Genomic DNA, 22,500 nt, shown 5'->3' on the forward strand with positions numbered 1-22,500 from the left:
GCACGGAGCGGTTTTCAGTTTCCAAACAAGACTACTTGTGATTGGGCAAGCTTCTGTCGGGAGGTTTTAATATCTTGTTTAAATAATGAGTCAGACCAGATAGGAGGGTCAGGGGAAATTGTAGAAATTGATGAGCGTAAATTTGGTAAAAGGAAATATAACGTTGGTCGACTCATTGAAGGTCAGTGGGTTTTTGGAGGAGTATGCCGCAAAAGTAGGACATTTTTTTTTCGTACCTGTGCAGACGCGTGACTCTCCTACTTTACTTAAAGTAATTAAGGAGCGTATCCACCCAGGGACAACGGTCATTAGTGATTGTTGGAAGGCATATAACTGCTTAGAAAAAGAGGGCTATCAACATTTAACTGTGAACCATTCATATAATTTTGTTGACCCTGACACTAAGGCGCACACAAATACAATTGAGCGGAAATGGAGGGAGGCCAAAGCCAAAGTGCCACGCTTCGGCAGGAGGAAGTACCACTTCATCGGGTATCTGGCGAGGGCTATATTGATGATGGCATACCCAGAACAAAATAAAAAGGTTTCACCAGTTCCTCCTCGCCGCAGCTCACCTGTACCCCCCACACTGACGGTATGTCGCTAATATTTTTTTTATAACGAAGTTGATGTCTCTCTGCACGAAGTGCTAAAGAGGGAAAAAATAAAGTGCGAAAATATTTGCGAACATTACATTCATGGTTATAGTACAAATAACGAAAACAGATATTTTTCATCAATGGAAAAAATGTGCGCTCATCAAAATTACGGAAAATTAACCAAATTAAGGCAGTTACAGGACAGGGAAAATACAAGGTCAAGCCAGCAATTTTTAAGTGCACATCGTCTTTACCTCGCAAGGACAAAACAAAATGGGACGCGTAACTCATTATTGCGATGTATCAAGTAGGCCATGTATTACTACGCGCTTGTGAAAACGATTATTTGGTAATTAACAGTGTTTCTTTTTCCGTATTCATGAATTTCATTATTTATTTTATTTTTATTATACTTCCTTTACGTGCTTTGGTAATTATTTACACTATTTTGCACAATAACCATGTGCGCATGCGCCTTTTTCCACCGGGAGATTTGACACTTCGTCAGTCGCCATTAGTTCCGAAACACCGGTGAGAAGTGTCACATTTTAAGAGTGTTGCGTCGATTCCGGGTCATTTTTAAAGTGGATATATAGAACAAATAGATATTAGTATCTATCTCACCCTGATATTTGAGCCCAACAAGTGCCCCAAATGTCGAAAAAGTGATTACAAACCAAGGAACTCGGACCATAGACGGAAGCAAAGAAAAGTTCGATCTTTCGCAATATACAGGTATTTGGTTTTACCCTGGGCGGTTCAGAGGGCAGAGCACCTTGGGTAGTGAATATATAGATCGTATTTTCTTAAAGCCACGGGGGTCCAGGGGGCAGAGCCCCCTTGCTAGGTGCATATAATTAGGCTAGGCTAGGTAAGGCTAGGTTAGGTTAGGTTAGGCTAGGTTAGGTTTGTATATTACTATGGGGTCCAGGGGGCTACGCCCCCTGGCTAGGCGCATATAATACCACGGGGGTCCAGTGGGCAGAGCCCCATGGCTAGGGAATATATACATCGTAGTGTATGAAAGCCACAGGGTTAGGGTTAGGTTGGTTTATTGGTTAGGACGCAATCTACGATTACCACAGGGGATCTGGATAATGTGAAATCCCGTAGATACCGAGCATTGGGTTTTGTTTTTGTTTGTATGCGCTCATACTCACTGCTTCATTAATTTATATTTGCTTATCAATGTTTTTCTTTGCTAGGTTCCTTTCCCAAGATTTTTATTATTTTTGTATACTTATTCGTGTTTGTTTTACCATGTATATTTGTTAATAGTTTCAGTAACTTGAATCAAGTTGACCATTTTCGTTGTTTCCTCTTCCGATTGAGCTTGTAACAGGTATTGTTCTATCCTGCAATTACTACACGTTTCCTCTCTCTGCCCAGGTCATCCCTTTGCATTGCATTGCATTGGACTCAAATACGCCCAGGACACCACCATAGACGACCGCACTTGACCTTCCGCCAGTTCGGACGACGTCTCCGAACCGCTGCCGTAGGGGTCTGCTTGCGGCAACTCCTCGTTACCTCAAGCGGCATAGGCTGACAAACCACCTGCGTTCCCGCCGCCAGGCCTGCGAGGTAACCCCCTTTAAAGCCAGCAGAACCGCAAGAGACCCAGTCCTGCTACTCCATCAACACTAAACAAATCAGGTTATGTATGGCGGTACTATAAAGAGAGTATTAGGCTCCGTTGTGCCCTGATAAAAGCGAGCGCTAGTTAGTGCCGGTGATTAAGTGTGGAAACTGTTCTCATTACTAGTGAGGTTACGTATCAAACATTCGAGCAAGTGTCGTGTCCGTTATATATGTTAAGTGTTTTCCCATAGTGTAGTGTATGTATTTCTGTTATTCGTATGCGTAATATTTATCAATTAGTGTATATGTCGTAAATTTTAAATATATATATATATATCAAACGGTAAAACTTTTTATTTGTTCATTTTCTTATGATACAAAATCTTCATTAGAAATTGCTAACTGCAAAAAAAATTCGATATAATTTTTATTAAACACTAAATTCGCGGTTTCTGTGCTAAATACGATTTTTACTCTTCATATTGTGTTTATGTAAGTGTAGTGACCCATACCTTGCCTGAGAATACCCGAGTCTCCCCTGAAGAGCCGAGTTACCCGCGAAAACTCACGCGGAGGATGTTACCTCTTCCTTTTTATTTATTTTTATGTACTTTTATTGTTTTTTGTGTATAAATTTTACTTTATCCGTAATTTCATCTTTGTTTTTAAGGGAACCATAGTCATTTTCTTTTACTCTTTTTATACGCACTCTTTTAAAAATTGGGATAAGAGCTTGCCTAACTCTTTTAACTTAGTTTAAAGTTTTAACTGTATTAAATAACCTTTTTATAGGGAGTAAGGGGTTGTAACCCCAAGCCTACAGTCGAGCAAGCCACTTTTCTTCGGCGGAACATGCCACGCCATCTAGGGGGGGGGGGGGGGAGTTAGTTAACTCGTTCCCGGGGCTAGTTACTAGCCTACTAATTAAATCCTTCTTCTTCTTTCTTCTTTAATTAAATCCTTGCTGGGGGTCGGCTATATATCATAGCCCGGGAACTGAGCAGGGAGGGGCAGGGGTATTGTAACGTCCTCAGAGCGGCCGATGTATACCCGGCGGAAGCTATGGACGTTGATTGCTTTTGTGATATTCCCTTGCGGTCGTAAGGACGAGGTTTTAAAGGCAGTAAGGTGGGATCTTTTAAGTTTTCATTATTTATAATAAAAACGGAGTGCATCTGTTTTTTGTCATTTAGGTTCTGGTTCATAACGTCCATTTTTTTGTGTTTAATATCTTTTTTGTGCCTCACCAGTTTTTACGTGTTTTAATGTTTAGTGTTTTATGTTTTAATAAATGTGTTTTAGAATTCGTGAGTGAAATTCCTCATTTTTACTTTAACCCTTTTAAGAGACAAATGATACCATAACTTGGCTACCTGTGGCAAGCAATTGACAACCTTTTATCGGCCCTTAAGGCTGACACGCACTCCCCTCGGGATTGAACACGCTTACCAGACCAACTCTTGTGGATTAGGTCATTTTTCCTCTTCTTCCATACATGCTTTCCTTTTTATCAATTTACACTCTTCTACACGTCTTCTCCTTTCGATACATGTATTGTTCCTGGACGTACTAACCAGGTGGTGGCAGCGCTAATGACCTAATTAGCAAGAGTAATTAGAGTAATTAAGAGTCAATCGCTACAAAAGCATTCGTACATCTTGCCGCGACCATATACATATACTTTTTCTTCTAAATTTCTCATAATGATGCAGATTAACTGATTATTACGATATATTAGCTATTTCATTATCCACAACGCACTTGTGAAAATAAGTTATTTTCCACTAATTAGTGCTTGCTCTACCATGTTTGTATTCCATGTATTTTTGATAAATATGTAACATTATTATAACACTTATTTGTTTGTCTATAATCTGCGTGTGTTTTCAAGACCGATTTTTGACAGCTCTAAGATTCTTCATTTCTGCTCAGTCGGTTTTGCTCATAATGTGAACTGGGTTACGGGCCAGTGGTCTTGGAGCCTACAAACAGGTTGACATGTCTATCAGATACTTTTATTTCAGAGCGTATAGACTATACAACTAAAATAAGTATACATTTGACTGCGCGTCGAAACCGTTTAGGTATGATTCCCAGTAGTGTACCCGAGAAGGGTAGAAGGGTGTGATTTTCGCGTATCCATTTTTAAAGGGACGTGTGCATAGTAACAGGAAAATAAACAAACTCGTTTACAGAGAAGATTTTTTTATTCACTGGCGTCTTGGTGTTACTGAAAATTAGATTGGAGGGCAAAACTTTTTGTTTTCTGTAGAAACGGACAAAAGTAAGTTCGGAAAGAGGAAATAGAATATGTAACGCTTGGGGAAGGTCTTGGTGCATTTTGAAGAGACGGACGCTTTGGAGTCGATTACAACGTTATAGAACTCATGGTTCCTGGTACCAATATCCTATCAGACTGCTGGAAAGCATATGACCTTTTCAAATGATTTTTGTTGTTGACAGGGTGACGGTAGCCCACACCAATAACATTAAGTGGTTGTTGGTTGGCGGTTGGCCTCCGCGGGGGACAGACGTGCCTGCCTCAGCTGCTTACCCTCTCCCCAGTCTACCTTTAGCTAAGTACAAATACAACTTGACACACCCGCCTTTTTTAACCTTTGTGTATACAATTTGTGTATATATATATATATTTTTTTTTTTAATCCATTTTAATTTCATTGGTAGATTTTAAGTTTAAGACGCTTTTTAAATGATAGGTTTGACAAGACGGTGCCCAAATGTCAAAACAACTGTTTCAGTCACGATGACCGGCAACAAGCCATTGTCACCCCAGCCGGGAACAAGGGAACAAGGTACACAAACACTCCCACAGAAGGTAAGACTGAACCATTTTAAACGCCACATAAAGCCACACCTTGCCTCCTGCATCAAATCAAGTACACTGTTAGCCCTTACTCTTCATGCACAAATATTTCAGGCGCAAACAGAGACAATTACACCTTACGACACATCCAAAGAACTTACAAACACGGACATCACATTTACTCTCGCTGCCAAACGATGTTCCCAAACAAACTTCAACAATACGAGTTCTATTACCAGACACACCATCCTTCTGCTTCTCTGTGGAGACGCTGATGCTATGGTTAACCCTGGCCCTTACCAACCAAGGTTCCCTTGCGTGCTATGCACAAAAGCGGTGAAATGGGGTAAAGGGCCATCTAGTGTGATATTTTGTAACCGGTCCGAGCATGCTGGCTGGTATCATGTCCACTGCATCCCCCAAACCCCCACCCTCCCTCCTCCCCTTCACATTTGGATCGCAGGTGATTCCAACCTCTCCGACCTCGACTGACTTCTACATCCCCTTTTGACCCCATCGATGCAGACATTCCAAACCCCACTATCCCACTCACGAACAGGCGCCCGTTACACGATACCTTCATTGACATCATAAATACATTCGCACTTTCAAACAGTACTCAAACCAGCGCGAACCCAAGTCTCCAGACGCCCACTGGCGACGAAAGCCCTTCAACCACTGCCCACACGCTAGATCTCTTCCACACAAACCTCGCACTCCATATAACAGACACCGAGGTTGTTCCAGGACAAAGTGACCACGACATCGGTCCTGTTGACGCAGACCTCCGACCGACCTGACAGAAACGCAGACGGGGACCTATTTTGTTCTACTCGAGAGCCGACACGGACTCGAATCATAAGAGAGATGGCGACCTACAGAGACAACTTTCTATCTTCCGACCCCTACTCGTGACCTCTTGATGAAAACTTGAATAGCCTGACACAGTACATACACACATCCATCAAAGATTATATCCCACTAAAAAAACACTTTCGAGTAGGTACATGCTTCCCTGGTTCTGTAGAGGTTTACACAGACAATATCGAAAAAAATAGACTAAAGATGCGCGTAATCATACAACACTCCAGAAAATTGGGCCAATCTCAAATCTTCAAAAAAAGGCCAAACGCAAATACACCAGTAAATATCTCGCAGACAATGTAAGCAATAACCCTAGATACTTTCTCTAAGTCAAGGCACGCAGATAGGACACCAATACAGCTGCACTTAAAGGCCACACCGGCACTCTATTGCTGCTCTTGTGCTAGGAATCACTAGACAAACTCTTCAATGCATCAAAACTTTTCTTTCAAACAGGACTTAATTGTTTTCCTTGACGATACTATACCTAACTCTGTTTCTGTATCTTCTGGTGTTCCCCAAGGCACCGTCTTAGACCCTTTCCTTTTTCTGCTCTAAATAAATGAGCGTCCGGTAGGGTTGTACACTGCCTCTGGTCATTTTTTTTTTTTTTTTTTTTTTTTTTTTTCACAGCAGGCATTTAGAGTTTCAGGTTTCATCTCCTGAATGGCCCTCTGTTTATTTAGGAGACATGATGCAATGGTGTATTCACGCCAGTAGGTTTTTAGTGAGAAATCTTGATCTGAGTCCGTGGTCTCAACGAGATGTTGCAGGGGGAAAGGTCGGTTTACTCTTTCGTAACCTATATCCAACAGATTTCTGTACCTATGTACCTAAGGCATATAATGGCCTTCCAAAAGAGGACCGCGAACATTAACTGATCAATCACACTTTTAATTTGAAACGGTCACTGGAACCCCACAAGCAGTATGGAGCGAAAGTGGCGGGACATTGAGAGGAGTCTAGATGGAAACCTCATTTTGTAGACTACCAATTATTACAGTAATGTAATCCAGTAGATATAATTAGTAAAAATGCTATTGTTGGGTACGGTAACGAGGCAGTTCCTGCAGTAGCGTTCGTCGCTCACTGCCTTGAGCTCGTGGGGGGTCTTGCCTCGGGCACTCCTCCACTGCCGTAGGCCTGGGCAAGATTTCTCTGCCGTTTTGGGTTTGTACTTTCTTTGTTAGGGATTAGGGCGATATTGTATGTGTTAGTATTATATCGCATAGGCAGGTTTGTCTTGTTGTTTTTTGTATTTTCCTATATTCTATTTTGGTGAAGGTATTAATTAAAAAAGTGATAATTAATTGACTTTACGTATTTCCCAAATCTTAATAAAAAATTACTATAAAAAAAATTACAATAAAATAATGAAAGTACTTTATAAAGGAATGATAACACATTGGGACATGATAAATGAATGATTGAATTAACGTATTTAATGGCTATCAGATAACGTTAATGAGTAATGATAAAGATTAAAGAATGAATGACATCAATGAATGAACACGAAGAACCTTGACAACCACTAGTAGTATTTTAACGCAAGGACAGTTGTTGTTACGTGGTATTAGCCATTCAAGATCAGGCCGCATCATTTTGATATTTCGTCTATGATTCTGGCTACCGCATTGGGAGAATTAGAGTTCAGCGGAGCTGCTCTTCCCCTTGAATTCTCTTAGTGACATACCAGCCGTAACAAGTAGGGGGCCTGACCGGGATTTGTGCGAACTGTCAATTAGCATTTCGTTAATTATTTTCGTTTTGCCATTTGTAACATGTGATTCCCTTGGTGTTGCACTTTTAGTGTGTTTTATTAGCCGTTGTAACGCATGTTCCCGTTGGTATTATCTTTGTGCAATTGACTTCATAACAACTCGGTTATTTGGTCATTAAGACGGTCACTACTTTATAGTGCATCCAATGCACTTCGGTGATCTTTGGTTTGTAAACAAGTCTTCGCTTACATTTGTAACTTGACTTTTGCTTGCTTGGTGACCATTTATGGTATTTTACTATTTTTGTGTTTACTTTAATTGTACGTTTCCTAGTGGTTTGAAACGGGTTTTGCGATTGTTGATCACATGTTTAAAAATCCTATCTAACTAAAGCCCAGTGGAGTGAGTTAGCCGCTCATTATTGCATCCCTATTCGGTCATCCTTACAGAAGGGTGAAATTCGTACTTTAGTGACCGAATATTTGTTAGAACACCATGTGCTGAGTGAGGATGAGTTAGAGCACGTGTGTCTTCGTGATGTCACGATGGCCCGCCAGTATACCCTGGAGAGCCGTAAATTAGACTTAGAGATGTTTAAGGCAGAGAATGAGCGGATGCGTCTCATGCAGAGACCCAATCAGGAACATTATCCTCATTTTCGTGTAGAGGATGCAATTAAATTTGTCCCTAAATTTAATAAAACCGAGCCAGAGTATTAATTCATTCATTTTGAGCGTGTAGCTGCCTTGCATGGTTGGCCCGAAGATAAGTGGGTATTACTTGTACACAACGCATTTGTTGGCAGGGCACAAGAGGTTTTCTCAGCTCTGGATTTGGTACAGTCACAGAATTATCATCTTGTAAAAGAGGCTGTGTTAAATGTTTATAAAAAAGTACCCGAGGCTTATAGACAGGATTTCCGTAATTACCGTAAAGATGGTATACAAAGCTTTGTTGAATTTATCCGCCAAAAGCAACTATTGTGTAAAAAATGGGTCGAGAGTGAACTTGATGCACTAGAGTACGATAAATTGCTAGAATTGTTTATACTCGAGGATATAAAGAAGTGTATGCCTGTAAAAGTTCGCTCTCACATTGACGAGGTCGGGAGTGCCGCCGATCATTTCGCTCTCACTAATCCGAACTACTCTTGCAGATCTAATGAACCTTCATTCCAGTCTAACCAGCATAGTGGTGAAGGGATGGAGTATAGTGCCAGGAGGACTGAACTGCCAGATACCCACAGGACTGTTAATGCAAAGTCGTCAGAAACAGGTGGTGAGAGTAGGAATTTTGCTTCACGCGGTGAGAACTTTATTGTTTGCCGTTATTGCAAGAAATGTCATGTCATGAATGACTGTTTTAAATTGGCAAATAAGCGTTCTGACAATAAACGTAGTTTTCACGTCAATGCTAATAAGAGGAAAGAAGTTGCATCTAACTACCATGGTCATAAACCTGATCTTGGCCTTCCCCCCCTTTTCCATCGCCGAATTTGTAAATGTGACGCCTTCATTTAGACCATTTTGTTCTACAGGATTTCTTAGTGCCGATGAATCGTGCACGTCTTCATCCCCGGTCACTATACTACGGGACTCGGCTGCAGATATACCATTGGTGCTCAAAGAGGCTGTTCCTAACCCTGACTGTTACACTGGAGAGATGGTAATTATTAATGGACTGATAGGGTCCAAGAACATACCCATTTGTGAAGTTTACCTTAAATCTGAATTGATATCTGATTATGTAAGATTAGGTGTTGTGGATAAGATACCAAGTGATAACATTTCACTTATAATGGGTAATGATCTAGTTGGTGATAAGGTGTGGCCTTGCCCTGTTTCACCTTCTCCCACTAAGGAGAGAACAATACAGTGAATTTAGAGAGGGAATATCTTGACCTCTTCCCTGCGTGTGCTGTCACCCGCAATGCAAGTCGTATGACCTCCCATCCTACCAAAGCACTTACTCCTGGTAGTACATTAACAGAGGAGAGCCCAAGTGAAGTAATTACAGATGATTTCACACTAGCAGACTTCTTTAATTCATCTGCTAAAGTTTTAAGTCAGCCTGCATCTGATAATCCTGATATAGTGAATTCCAAAGGCACTCCAATTACTAAAGAGAAGCTTGTTGACGAGCAACATAATGATCCTGAATTTAAAGCATTTTATGATAGTCTTACTGACCTAAGTGATCTAGAAACTTCTCATGTGTGCTATTATCTCCAGTCAGGCGCTCTTATGCGTAAATATAAGCCCTATAATATATCTGCAGACGATACAAGAAAGACCGTACATCAGATTGTAATTCCTAACTCCCTTCGTACTGACGTTTTAAATATTGCACATGACCTTAGTGGTCATTTGGGTGTCAGGAAGACTTATTACAAGATTTTAGTTCACTTTTATTGGCCGAAAATGAAGAGAGATGTTAGTCGTTATTGTCAGTCGTGCCATATCTGCCAAGTAAAAGGTAAGCCAGGAGCTGGATCAAACCATATCCTTTGCAACCTATCCCAGTGTCAAAAGAGCCTTTCAGTAAAGTAGTTATTGACTGTGTAGGTCCCCTTCCAAAGACTAAAAGGGGTAACAAGTTTTTGTTAACTATAATTGACGTGGCCACCCGATATCCTGAAGCTTTTCCCCTCAGACGCATTACTACTAAGAATGTTGTGAAGGCCTTAATAAAGTTTTTCACTCAGGTGGGTCTGCCTGCCGTAGTACAGTCAGATCAAGGATCGAATTTCACGTCCAGACTGTATGAAAAAGTTATGAAGTCCTTGGGTATAAAGCAGTGCAGGTCCAGTGTATATCATCCTCAGAGTCAGGGGGTTGTTGAAAGGTTTCACTATACTCTAAAGACAATGATGAAAGCTTTCTGCTTGGAGACTGGTTCTGAGTGGGATGAAGGAATAGATTTGCTTCTATTTTCAGTAAGGGACAGTGTTCAAGAGAGTCTCGGATATTCACCATTTCAGTTAATTTATGGCCATGAAGTGCGTGGACCACTAAAAGTCTTAAAGGAGTGTTGGTTAAATGAAGAGGAAGAGATTCCTATAGCTGCATATGTCAACAAATTTAAGAGTAGATTACAAACAGCTATTTCAATAGCCCATAATCATTTGGGTAAAGCTCAGACTAAAATGAAAGAACATTTTGATAAAGTAAATAATTCTGAAGTAAGAACCTTTAATGAGGGGGACTTAGTTTTAGCCTTGCTACCTCTTCCTAACAAGCCTCTTCAGTCTCGATATGTGGGTCCATTTCGTATTTTAAAACGAACTAGTAATGCTAATTATGTAATTGAAACACATAAGAGACGTAAGAAACGTCGTCAGATACACGTGAACCTCCTGAAAAAATACTATGAACGAGATGATTTGAAGGAAAATGTACGTGAGGTTTTAGTAGTTGTACCTTCTAATATCAGTAGTGAAAATAATGAAAATATTCCTATTGTGGAGCCTAATCTCACCAATTCGGTCATCTTAGCTAATCCTGATGATAAACTTAAACACCTTACTGCAGCCCAAGCAGCAAACATTCGTTCTCTTCTGCAGGAGTATGATAAACTATTCAGTGATGTACCACTTCTCTGCCCTCTGCTGGAACACGATGTTGAGACTAGATACCGAGAAGAGGGCATTCCTGCAGACAGAGATTCAACGTCTGAAAGAGCCTTAGCCCCTGGGCCTCCCCTGTGGTCCTAGTTCCCAAGAGTAGCGGCACTTACCGTCTATGCGTGGACTACAGGAAGGTGAATGCGGTAACTGTGGCGGACTCCTTTCCCCTCCCGAGGATGGACGACATCATTGATGATTTGGGAAGGGCACGCTATCTGTCGAAATTGGATCTCCTCCCGAGGTATTACCAAGTCCCATTAACAGAGAGGGCGAGGCCGATTTCTGCGTTTGTCACCCCGGCCGGCCTCTACGAGTTCAGGGTTCTTCCGTTTGGGATGAGGAACGCCCCGGTAACCTTTCAGCGACTCATGAATTACCTGACGATGGACCTAGAAGGCGTTCGTTGTTACCTCGACGACCTCGTAATCTGGAGCGAGTCCTGGGAAGAACATCTGGTCCGCCTGCGTGCGCTCTTCTCCGCCCTGTCGGGCGCCAATCTTACGGTAAACCTGCAGAAAAGTGAATTTGGACACGCTAATGTCACCTTCTTGGGTCACGTGATCGGTCAGGGCCAGGTCGCACCTAACGCCGCAAAGGTGGAAGCTGTTCTTCAGTATCCCGCGCCCGTCGACCGGAAAGGCTTGATGCGCTTCATGGGGATGGTCGGCTACTACAGAAGGTTCTGTAAGAACTTTTCGCAGGTATCCGCGCCTTTGACAGACTTGCTTAGTACTAAACGGACATTCAGGTGGTCAGATGAGTGTCAGCAAGCCTTTGAAGACCTGAAGCGCCTCTTGTGTACCGCCCCCGTCTTGCAAGCTCCTGACATAAGTATACCGTTTACAATGCAGGTGGACGCCAGTGACAGTGGTGTGGGAGCGGTACTCTTACAGAGAAGCGGAAGTGAAGTGCTCCATCCAGTGTGCTATTTTTCATATAAATACAAGTCCTATCAAAAGTCTGACGTCACCGTCGAAAAGGAGGCTCTAGGAATAGTGTTGGCCATTGAAAAGTTTAGAATGTATTTAACTAGTTCTAGCCATCCTATTGAAATTCTCACTGATCATAATCAGTTAACGTTTATTGAAAATGTGAAGTTTAAAAACATGCGAGTATTAAGGTGGGCACTAACATTACAGCCATTCAATATAAAAATCTTCCATATTAGTGGCACACACACTATCATTGCGGACGCGCACTCGTACTTTCTTTGTTAGGGATTAGGGCGATATTGCATGTGTTAGTATTATATCGCATAGGCAGGTTTGTCTTGTTGTTTTTTGTATTTTCCTATATTCTATTTTGGTGAAGGTATTAATAAAAATAAGTGATAATTAATTGACTTTACGTATTTTCCAAATCTTAATAATAAATTACTATAAAAAGGATTACAATAAAATAATGAAAGTAGTTTATAAAGGAATGATAACACATTGGGACATGATAAATGAATGATTGAATTAACGTATTTAATGGCTATCAGATAACGTTAATGAGTAGTCATAAAGATTAAAGAATGAATGACATCAATGAATGAACACTAAGAACCTTGACAACCACTAGTAGTATTTTAACGCAAGGACAGTTGTTGTTACGTGGTATTAGCCATTCAAGAACGGGCCGCATCATTTTGATATTTCGTCTATGATTCTGGCTACCGCATTAGGAGAATTAGAGTTCTCTTGGTGACATACCAGCCGTAACACAATTATGTTCAAGATGCACTTTCTTACGCTCCAGCAAAGTTGCATCCCCCATCCATTGCAAAAGTGGTTCATAACAAAGGTTGCGGTCGGCACAAAACATTCACCCGCGTCTGTCGAGGAATGAATAGTCATGAAAGCAAAAATCCTGCTCATGAAAACCCTTTGAATATTGTAAAATATTAAGGCATACACAAGATACAAAAATCTGGAGGAAAAGGCTGCTTTGAGAAGGAAAATATAGCTTAGACTAGTTTACACATCGAGATAATGAGTTTTGCAGTCAGTGTTGGACTTGCCACTGCAAGGCAATACTGCGAGAAAGAAATTCTCGCGGTAAAATGTTTCAATGCAGGTTTTAAGTAGTGTGTATGGGTGCATTTGTTTTTCATTTCTGTGGTTTAAAATACATATAAATTGGAAAGGTATGGTTTTCTTAAAATCACTTTCTTCAGAATATAACAAATCGATCTCCAGATTAATTTTATTAAACGATCTTGGTCACCTTTCTCCTTTTTAACGCTCTTATAGCCTTATACATATGTTTTTATTTCCTCTTGGTAAGCCAGTATAGCGTTTGATATACCACGTGTATTTGTGTCAATTTTACTGACTTGTTTTAATACATTTTCTGTGATTTACTATTTCAGCTTTTACCCTACTTTTCTTACCTTTGATTTTTAACATATATTTGTCATCATATTTCTGGTGATCTGATAAGGTACTAACTATAATGTTCCTATTATCCGTAGGTATTGCTTGCATGCACTAGCCTAAACCAATGCCTTGCAAGCGATACTGAGGATAGCCAAATGGATGGGCAAGTCCAAACCTACCTAGCTAGGGTCAAGTGTCTCCAGCCCTGCAGAGCGACCACCAACACAGGTCAAGTTCAAGCCTGACCTGCAGAGGTATCTGTGTCTAGAACGAATGGCCTGCATATAGTCAGTCATCTCTTGTGCGACCACTCAATCATGCTGACCCACCTGCAGGTGCTATTGCCCAGGGCTAGATGTAGGGGTATACACACACTATACTATTGTGCCCTCTTTTTGAGGAAGTGACATAGGGCAGAATTTAAGACCAAGGTACAAGCAAAGTTCAGAGTACCAGCAAACCCTAGCTAGGAATTGTCCTGCGGTCCGTCAGCCTAGAAACTACTTGCTACAGGCAACCTCACAGCTCTCAGACGTGCCAGCCCTGGAGTATTACATTGATGGCCCTCTCCTGTCTGATTGACACCTGCGACCACGCTGACCAACTCGACCCCGTCTGTGCCACAGCAGATACGATTCTAGCGGCAGCCCATACCCTGCCTCGGCCACTGTCGTCCTCTCGCCGTAGCCCGGCCATCCGTCGTTGATATAAATACCGTTGTATGGAGAGCCACGACACTGCCGAGTGCTGTGCTAACCAACGACAGTGTTTTGGCAGTGGAGAGAAGACATTTCATCTCGTGTTCCTTCGGTGGGAGGCATCCCAACCGTCTGGCAGCCAGGTCGCGATCAAGGGATACGCCAATCAAGCCGAAGTTTTAGCCATTATGTGAAGTGGTAATCTAGTTAAAAAGTGTCTTTACTCTTTCTGACTCGGCAATATGGGGACGAAAACTGTGGAAAAAAGTGCTATGAGCTCGTCTTGATATCGATATCCCTTTTTACGTATGTATGATCTTAGTAACCTGAATCTTAAATCAATTCCATGGTAATGAGGAAGCTGTCTAACAGTTCAAGGAAGTTGTGGCATTGATGCCACTAACAATGACGCTAACTGACGTCTATGTGTAGAGCGCAATCGCTCCCATACTGTAATTGCTTGGGTTTGCGTGCTGCAGCGTAAAGCAAAGTCCAGCCGGATGTTGCCAGCAGAACAGGAGGGGTCTGCATTCCTTGCATCAGTTATGGCTGGCTTTAAAAAAAGTAATGAAAATAAATAAGAAAATGACTCGCTGTAGGGCGACGTGGTAACTAACTACCAGCCACGCCCCTTCTCAAACCCAGTCAGCTGTGAGGGGTGATACCACTAAATACCAAATGGTTTGCACTAGCTCATGGTTTTCATCACTCCAGTGCAATTTCATACTTATCTTCAATATAACAATTTGAGTTATGGTTTTGAATGACATTTACCACTTCTGGTCTTGTCTCAGGTGGACCCAGTTTCTGAAGGTCGCTGGACCCACAGGAACACGGTTGGCTTCGAAATAACTAATCTTGCTATTTCGTCTCTTCATATTCCCTCAGAGTAAAGTATGGTACTGAGAATGCTCTGTGAAGTCTCCATTGCTAATATTGTCATATGAAGCCCCAGCCTCATATCGCAATATTAGCAATTCAAACTATGAAGCCTCATCAATTCCGAGCTTTGAAAACAAGAAGCTTCAAGAAGATCAACTCCTAGCGATCGTTTCAGTTTCATCGTCTCCCAAGTAAAGATAGTTTTTTTTTTTAGTGAGTGTACATCCACATCGTTGTTGGGGGCTTGCTAGACAATTACATGAGCTTATTTGGTCCTCCAGACCAGATGTTGATATTGGCCTCCTATTTCCATCAGAGGAATGGAGTTCTCTTTTGAAGACTTCGGATGAAACACTCACCCTGAGTCCAGTAGTATATTGCAATAACGGGCCTACGAGAGACGCATTTGCAACCCTGTTCAACATGCACCATCTCAGTGGTTCACACACCTGCTATTCGCACTGCCCTCAACACCGCTGTCCACCCTTTTGAAGGAGACCAACTCATACAGATAGGAGTGGCCCCATTTGCCAAGGAGGTAAGCCTGGAGACACAAGGCCATCAAGTCTCTCCCAACCCTGTTACATTTGATGTGCTTGACCTTCAAACTGAAGCTCTGCCTTCCTCCGTCCGAGATGAACTTCACTGAAGAGGGAGACGAGATGGCTGGTTAAACTGCTGACACTCCTAGGAGAGTTAGCACTCGATCCAGTGTTTTCTAGTGCTGCTGACAGTGATCCGAGAGAAAGGACGGTGCCATCCCAGTGACACGTTTCCGGTAACAGTGCGAATAAATAAGGTCCTCATTTTTTGATGATTAGAAATGTTCTTCAAAGCACATCGCTTGGAACACGATTTTTTTGTTTTTTGTTTTCCTTCCAAATCATGTGTATGTAACTTTGTTTCAACTATTTTATATACAAACAAAATCAACGGCCAACAGCTCGCAGGAGAAGGGGGGTGGAGGTAAAGTTCGCCTTATTTTTGCCTGGTTCTTCATTTCACGCTGATCCCGAAAGCCGTTGGACCTTGTGGCAAGGTTTAATTCATTTTGCTGAAGCTGAAAATAAACTCGTTTAAATTGGAGCTACTTTTTTATTGATCTTTAATGGTTTTACGTGCAGAACCCTTGAGGTTGTAGCGAACCGCCCATGGATTCCATTTTCACACCTTACGTCTCATCAGTTTGAGAGAGAAGCATTTTCCAAATATATTCGAGGATTAATCCAAACATTTCTTATTTACAATTTTATTCTTTAAAAAAATCCACATTTTTTTACAGGCTTGCCATTGAGTATTAATCAAAAATATTTACCTCTATAATTGCACAAACTTCCACTAGGAGTCCACTAAGAGACAAATATTGTCAGGAAAAAATTATATATACAGTAGGCCTTTATATACACACACGCACATACAACAAAAACAAAATTCTCATAAGATGATTCTATGACAATATATACACAAATTAATGTAAAATCCCCATTAAACATCTTGAAGAAAACAAAGTAAAAATCCTCTTGTTAGAAATAAAATAGATTACAGAATTAACGATGTATAATCAAATTACAATAGAAATACATAATATAAACAAGACAATGAAGTTCTAAGAGAACAAAATTCCCCCCCAAAATAAATACAAATAACCTAATATTATTGAGCAGAAGGAAGAAAATCATCTCCGATCTCCGGAAAGGAAATCCTGAGAATATTTCTTGTCGCCGATGAACATGGCCAGTTTCAAAATGGCGTCGACCATCGGCTCGTACAGGATTTCGTCTTCGCAATCGTGCAGATCCGCCGGTTCTGAGAAGAGAGAGTAGAGAGAGAGATTAGTGGTTGGAGTGATTTCATAATTTTTGTTTTTGTTTTGTTTACTGTTTAATTTGTTTTTGTTCAATTTATATACATTTTTCTTTTCTTAAGTATTCCGTTCCGTTGACTCGAGGAAACGAAAGATTTGGATTAAGTTACTTATACTGAGTTAACTCCCCTTGCTCGTTGTTACTCTTTTCGCCACAATACTGTCATAATACTGTGTGGCTTTTGTTTGGCACATTTGTTTGTTTTGACTACTGACCATTCTGGAAATCCTCAAACATCACCTTGCCCCCCCCCCCCCCCCTTATCGCCATATTTTGAATACGCCGCCAATGGCCTTAGAGGTTAACGCGGCAGAATTTTTTTCAATAAATAAAACAAACCCCCTACAACCCTCCCTTTCCCTTTCCCTTTCCCTTTCCCTTTCCCTTTCCCTTTCCCTTTCCCTTTCCCTCCCTTCCCCTCCCCCTTCCCCTTCCCCTTTCCCATCCCCTTCCCCTTCCATGACCCCCCCCCCCCCCCCCCAGCCTCACCGAGCGTGTACTGGACGGTGTCCGCGAAGAGCGAGGGCTTGTGCGAGCGGTGCAGCTGCAGGGGCACAACGCAGCGGATCTGGACCAGCGTGTCGAGCAGGTCGTGGGTGTGGGCGGGCTGCAGGGCGGGCGAGAAGCGGCACACGATGTCCCTGCCGCTGATGCCCGGCCGCTCCATCACCAGGTTGAGCACGGCCCCCAGCAGGCGGTCCAGGACCCGCCGGTTCAGCGTGCCGTTCAGCCGGACCCACGGCCGCACGGCCACGCTGATCTGCTCGTAGTCGGACCTGCGGGGACGGAGGGAGGGGTCAATCAGGGAGGGAGGGAAGGGTCAATGAGGGAGGGAGGGAGGGGTCAATGAGGGAGGGAGGCGTGGGCAATGAGGGAGGGAGGGAGGCGTGGGCAAAGAGGGAGAGGACGGAGTCAATGGAGCAGGGGAGGGAGGGAGACGAAGGCAAAGAGGGAGAGAGCGGGGTCAATGAGGGAGGAACATAGGTGGGAGAAGGGAAGGTGGAGGGAGGGAGGCGTGGGCAATGAGGGAGGGAGGGAGGCGTGGGCAAAGAGGGAGAGGACGGAGTCAATGGAGCAGGGGAGGGAGGGAGACGAAGGCAAAGAGGGAGAGAGCGGGGTCAATGAGGGAGGAACATAGGTGGGAGAAGGGAAGGTGGAGGGTGAGCAGGCGAAAGAAATGAGGTACGGAGAAAGGGAAGGAGGTTACGATGAGAAAAGAGAGAGAGAGAGAGAGAGAGAGAGAGAGAGAGAGAGAGAGAGAGAGAGAGAGAAAGAAACGGCGGAGAGGGACAGTAGGTGGGCGACGAAAGAAAATTTATATTTATTCATTTTCACCTTTCTAAAATAAAAAAAAATAAACCCCCCCCAAAAAAAAAAAAAAAAAACTTACGTATCGTGATGCTGTTTGATCGTCCTCTCCATCTCCTTGGAAGCCTCCTCGTCCTTCCGGTATTTCCGCTTCCGCATGGCCAGGCAGGAGTGGATGTGGCGCACCGACGTCCCGCTGGGCTCGCCCGACGCCTCTTGGCTTCCGGCTGGGGGGGGAGAGGGGGAAAAGGGAGATGAGGGGGGAGAAGGGAAGGGGGAGATGAGGGGGAGATGAGGGGGAAAGGGGAAAAGGGAGATGAGGGGGGAGAAGGGGGAGAAGGGAGGCGAGGGGGAAAGAGGAAAGGGGAGGAAGGGGGTAGATGAGGCAGAGAGGGGAAAGGGGAGTGAAGGGGTAGATGAGGGGGGCAGGGGAGAAGGTTAGAAGTAGGGGTGAGTGGGATTGATAAAGGGTGGAAATGGGAGGGTAGATAAAGGTGTAAGAGGGTGGGAGGTGAGGAGAATAGATAAAGGTGAAGAGGAGGAGCGAGGGAAAAGGGTGGGTGGAGGGGAAGGAGAAAAGACAAAAAATAAATAAAAATTACATTTCCTTTTTTCATGAAGGTGAAGATGCATATGCCTGGAAGGTGACAATTGGTTGAATCCAGCATATCTGAGCAACAGTAAATCGCAGCTTCACCTCCAAAAATAAATAAATAAATACTAAATACATGAAATTTTAACTAACTATTGGTGTATTTTGATCAAGTACAGAAACACTGAAGAATTAGAACAAGGGTGTCAAACTGAAGAACCTTCGTGGGCCAATTTTCCTTTCAAGTTCCCGTCTTCAGAGCCAACAAAGGCATATATACTTGGCTCCACAAGATTCCGCTAATCAAAACCGTAATGGCGTGCCTGTACGTAAAACTTGTATATTTTGAATTATATATTTAAAAGGCATAAATATGATTTTTTCTTTAATCTCACGACAATCATAGATTCGAGTTTGACAGATAGTTTCTTTTGACGGAACATTCTAAGACATTTAAGAGACGAAACAAATATGTCGATAAAAGTCTCAAAGCCAATGTGCTTATATTCTGATATTATTTAAAAAGCAAAACGAAAAACAAGACACCCATTCCTCCAAACCAAACCCCCAACCTTCCTCTCCTCCTTCAATTAAAATAATAATAATAATAATAATAGTAATAATAATAATAATAATAATAATAATAATAATAATAATAATAATAATAATAATAATAATAATAATAAAAACCCAATCTTACCCTCGTTCTTGACAGAAATCCTCTGCGACCGCCTCGAAGCCTTTGGTTCACTCTTTGTAACCACGTGTCCGTTGACACTAGTACTTGCTTCCGTTGCTGTATTTGCTGCTGCTGTTGCTCCAGTTGCATCTGTTGCTGTTGCAATTACTTCTGTTGTTGTTGCTGCTGTAGTTGCAGTCTCTGTCGCTGCCGTCGATGTCGAAGGCGTCTCCGAGATGGCGCTGCAGTTGCCGTCTTCGAAGGTTTCCCCGGTTTCGGTCTCGAGGGGCGAGGAGTCGATCGCCGTGCCATCTGGCGAGGAAGACGGCAGTGAATAAGAAGGAAGGAAAGGAAAGGAAAGGAAAGGAAAGGAAAGGAAAGGAAAGGGAAGGGAAGGGAAGGGAAGGGAAGGGAAGGGAAGGGAAGGGAAGGGAAGGGAAGGGAAGGAAGGAAAAAGAAAAAGAGGACGAAAGAATTGGTGATCATAGGTACAAATGGGAGAGCAAGAGAAAGGGAGGATTGAAAAATTATAGAATAAGTGATCGTAGGTTTGAATAAGATAATAAGCCATAGCAGGTGATAATACGAGGATAAGAGATCAAAGATGAGAGAGAGAGAGAGAAAAAAAAAAAAAAAAACAAGATAAAAGGCCGTATGTGAATGAGAGGAACATAGGTGACGAAAAGAGATTTGGTGAAAGAAAAAGAGTAATGATAGTAGTAGTAGTAGTAGTAGTAGTAGTAGTAGTAGTAGTAGTAGAAGTAGTAGAAGTAGTAGAAGTAGTAGTAGAAGTAGTAGTAGAAGTAGTAGAAGAAGTAGTAGAAGAAGTAGTAGAAGAAGTAGTAGAAGAAGTAGTAGAAGAAGTAGTAGAAGAAGTAGTAGAAGAAGTAGTAGAAGAAGTAGTAGAAGAAGTAGTAGAAGAAGTAGTAGAAGAAGTAGTAGAAGAAGTAGTAGAAGAAGTAGTAGAAGAAGTAGTAGAAGAAGTAGTAGAAGAAGTAGTAGAAGAAGTAGTAGAAGAAGTAGTAGAAGAAGTAGTAGAAGAAGTAGTAGAAGAAGTAGTAGAAGAAGTAGTAGAAGAAGTAGTAGAAGAAGTAGTAGAAGAAGTAGTAGAAGTAGTAGAAGTAGTAGAAGTAGTAGAAGTAGTAGAAGTAGTAGAAGTAGTAGTAGTAGTAGAAGTAGTAGTAGTAGTAGAAGTAGTAGTAGTAGTAGTAGTAGAAGTAGTAGAAGTAGTAGAAGTAGTAGTAGTAGAAGTAATAATAAAAAATCAGCAAGCACTATCCATCAAAATATATAACCAATCAATACAGAAAAAAAAAAAAAAATCACCTTGCAGATCGACGGAAGATTCTCCAAAGTCTTCCGTGAGACATGATGACGTCACATCCTGGTCCTGCTGCGCATGCGTGGTCTCGTCTACGGTCGTTTCTAGGTCCCCTTCTGTTGTCACGCTTTCCGATATGTCTCCTGTTGTCATGCCTTCTGCTGTCACGCTTTCCGCTATGTCTCCTGTTGTCATGCCTTCTGCTGTCACGCTTTCCGCTATGTCTCCTGTTGTCATGCCTTCTGTTATGTCTTCTGTTGTCATCCCTTCCGTTGTCACGCCTTCCGCTATGTCTTCTGTTGCCATGCCTTCTGTTACGTCTCCTGTTGCCATGCCTTCTGTTGTCACGCCTCCCGCTATGTCTTCTGTTGACATACCTTCTGTTATGGCCTCCGCTGTCACGCCTTCTGTTGCCGCGTCTTCCGCTGTCACAGCTTCCGTTGTTATGCCTTCCGGTGTTACGCCTTCTGTTACCGCCTCTGCCGTTGCCACGCCTTCCGGTGTCACTCCTGTTGCCGCGTCTACCGTTGCCATGACTTCCGGCAACACGCCTTCCGTTACCGCGTCTTCCGTTGTCACACTTTCCGTTGCAATGTCTTCCGGTGTCACGCCTTCTGTTGCCGCGTCCTCCGTTGCCATATCTTCCATTGCCACGTTGGTTTCGTTCTGCACCTCCTGTTGGGGAACGAGAGGGAGACGGTGGGATAGTTGGAAGAAAATGTATATATACCGTAAAAAAAAAAAAAAAAAAAAAAAAAAAAAAAAAAAAATTATAAATAAATAAATAAGTCAATAAATAAATAAACAAAAACGCACACACGCACGCACACACACACAACACAACCCCTCCCCTCCCCCACACATACAACCCCCCCTCCCTCCCCCACACACACAACCCCCCCTCCCCCCCAACACACACAACTCCCCTACACCACCCCACCCCACCCCACACCCAACCCCCACACCCAAACCAAAAAAAAAACAAAAAAAAAACAATCCCCCCCCCCAAAAAAAAAAAACCCACTCCCTACCGCAACGCCTCCATCCAGCTCCTCGACCTCCAGTCCGCCCTCTCTGGCTCCGTCGACGCCCCGGGCCGCCTCCGCCTCCTTCCCGGGGTCCTCCAGATTCATCTTGTACACGCCCTGGAGTTTGACGCTCTGGCGATTCCCTCTGGATGGGTGGAGGGGGAGAAATAAGTGGACGGGGAAGTGGATGGGTGGATGGATAAATGAGCGGGGGAGCGGGTGGGTTGATTAGATAGATTAGGTAGATGGGAGTGAGTGAGTTAGTAAGTAAGTAAGTAAGAGAGTGAGTGAGTAAGAGAGTGAGTGAGTGAGTGAGTGAGTGAGTGAGTGAGTGAGTGAGTGAGTGAGTGAGTGAGTGAGTGAGTGAGTGAGTGAGTGAGTGAGGGAGGGAGGAAGCAAGGAAGGAAGGAAGGAAGCAAGGAAGGAAGGAAGGAAGGAAGGAAGGAAGGAAGGATGGAAGGAAGGAAGGAAGGAAGGAAGGAAGGAAGGGAGGGAGGGAGGGAGGAAGGGAGGAAGGAAGACAGGCAGGCAGGAAGGAAGGAAGAAGGAAGGA

The 22,500-nt window shown here is 42.8% G+C and overlaps 2 protein-coding genes and 1 long non-coding RNA gene across 5 annotated transcripts in view; 2 read left to right on the top strand and 1 right to left on the bottom strand.

The window, feature by feature from the left end:
- The window catches only part of LOC125040116, a 7,062-nt gene extending 2,294 nt beyond the window's left edge, over positions 1-4,768 (top strand). Inside the window, exons 2-3 of the long non-coding RNA XR_007116165.1 lie at positions 1,989-2,183; positions 4,644-4,768. This is a non-coding gene — a long non-coding RNA (uncharacterized LOC125040116). The remainder of the gene's footprint in view (positions 1-1,988; positions 2,184-4,643) is intronic.
- A 3,452-nt stretch (positions 4,769-8,220) lies between these two features.
- Positions 8,221-11,301, top strand: LOC125040114. Its single transcript, XM_047634626.1, has 3 exons — positions 8,221-8,894; positions 9,127-9,254; positions 11,152-11,301. The coding sequence occupies exons 1-3, from the start codon at positions 8,660-8,662 to the stop codon at positions 11,299-11,301; spliced, it is 513 nt and encodes a 170-aa protein (XP_047490582.1). The 5' UTR covers positions 8,221-8,659.
- Positions 11,302-16,387: 5,086 nt separating this feature from the next.
- LOC125040108 (general transcription factor 3C polypeptide 1-like) overlaps positions 16,388-22,500 on the bottom strand; it is a 32,293-nt gene continuing 26,180 nt past the window's right edge. Inside the window, exons 28-34 of one of the 3 annotated variants that reach the window (XM_047634607.1) lie at positions 21,951-22,092; positions 21,159-21,594; positions 20,925-21,116; positions 19,620-19,910; positions 18,410-18,554; positions 17,509-17,795; positions 16,388-16,960 (exon numbers count right to left, since the gene is read on the bottom strand). In XM_047634607.1, coding sequence (XP_047490563.1) covers positions 16,830-16,960; positions 17,509-17,795; positions 18,410-18,554; positions 19,620-19,910; positions 20,925-21,116; positions 21,159-21,594; positions 21,951-22,092 — 1,624 coding nt within the window. In that variant the 3' untranslated portion in view covers positions 16,388-16,829. Of the gene's footprint in view, positions 16,961-17,508; positions 17,796-18,409; positions 18,555-19,619; positions 19,911-20,924; positions 21,595-21,950; positions 22,093-22,500 lie in introns of all 3 variants that reach the window. The other 2 variants (XM_047634608.1, XM_047634606.1) reach the window with 2 other exon arrangements.

The sequence above is a fragment of the Penaeus chinensis genome, chromosome 28, assembly GCF_019202785.1.
Source record: "Penaeus chinensis breed Huanghai No. 1 chromosome 28, ASM1920278v2, whole genome shotgun sequence".
NCBI lineage: Eukaryota > Metazoa > Arthropoda > Malacostraca > Decapoda > Penaeidae > Penaeus > Penaeus chinensis.